At 40.1% G+C, this 978-nt stretch overlaps 1 protein-coding gene across 1 annotated transcript; it reads right to left on the bottom strand.

Moving 5' to 3' along the window:
* Positions 1-234: 234 nt before the first annotated feature.
* Positions 235-774, bottom strand: LOC131857459 (uncharacterized). Its single transcript, XM_059210073.1, has one exon. It carries the CDS (start codon positions 772-774, stop codon positions 235-237), a length of 540 nt encoding a protein of 179 aa, XP_059066056.1.
* Positions 775-978: the final 204 nt, after the last annotated feature.

Genomic DNA, 978 nt, shown 5'->3' with positions numbered 1-978 from the left:
TAAAACCATTATACCTCCATGACCTTTTCCATTTCCTGTTGCCTTGTTCCAAACCACCATCTTTGAATAACCCTCAAACAAAGGGGTCATACACCCTTCGTGCTCATGTGTCTCAGTGAGACAAATGATGTCTCTCCCCTCTGCAATAGGCCCTAACCCAGGTCCACATCTCCACGGATAACCTTTGCAATTCCATCAAACCAAACTCAAGGAATCCTGGGTAGGTGCTGATTGCTATTCATATTGACATGTAAGACCCAAAATTGGGTCTTCAACCACATTTTCCCATGATGACCTTGCACCTCTACTCTCTGCTAAGGAGTTTGTTGCTATAACTTTGCTACCAAATTGCTGTCCTATTTTAGAATGAGGACCAAAACATGCAATAACAACTTTTCCCTTGTATAACCACACCCTTTTTACTTTATCTCTTGCTACTCTAACTTTTGCCAATTCTTCTCTTTTGTACTCTTGTTGCCTAACAGTTAAATCTTCATCAAGGAAGAAACGAGAACCCCTCAAAAGTTGTTTTTTGCTCAAAAGAATATGCTTGTCATGCACATCAGATAAGATGAATTTTATGGGCCTAACCCTATCATCAAAAATATTTCCCACCCTCCATGCTTGGAAAATTTTACCTTGCCACCTCACCATGTCACTGAGGAAATCATTTGCAAGGTCAAGAGTGTGTTCCTTTACCCCATACTCTTTCACGCCTTTAATAATTAAGTTGGCTTCCCTATCTTGCCTTTCTTTAAACTCTTTCTCTTGCATCCTACCAACCTATGTGTTTTCTACTTTCTCTCCACTAGCTGACCTGCCATTCATTTAGGTTTATGTTTTGGGTGCCTTTGGGAGACTTCCCTTTGTCTCTTCGTTCATTGGTTGGTAGTTCACCTGATGATGTGATTTCCCTTCAAGTTGCGAGGCTTTATAATTTATCACCTCTTTGCCTTTGTTTTCTTTTTCTAATACTTT

This window comes from Cryptomeria japonica, chromosome 1 (genome assembly GCF_030272615.1).
Source record: "Cryptomeria japonica chromosome 1, Sugi_1.0, whole genome shotgun sequence".
Classification (NCBI taxonomy): domain Eukaryota; kingdom Viridiplantae; phylum Streptophyta; class Pinopsida; order Cupressales; family Cupressaceae; genus Cryptomeria; species Cryptomeria japonica.
This window is presented reverse-complemented; position numbering and strand designations above follow the sequence as displayed.

Excerpts from the sequence above, each read along its gene's own strand:
- LOC131857459 (XM_059210073.1), bottom strand. The coding sequence starts at position 774 with ATGCAAGAGAAAGAGTTTAAAGAAAGGCAAGATAGGGAAGCCAACTTA.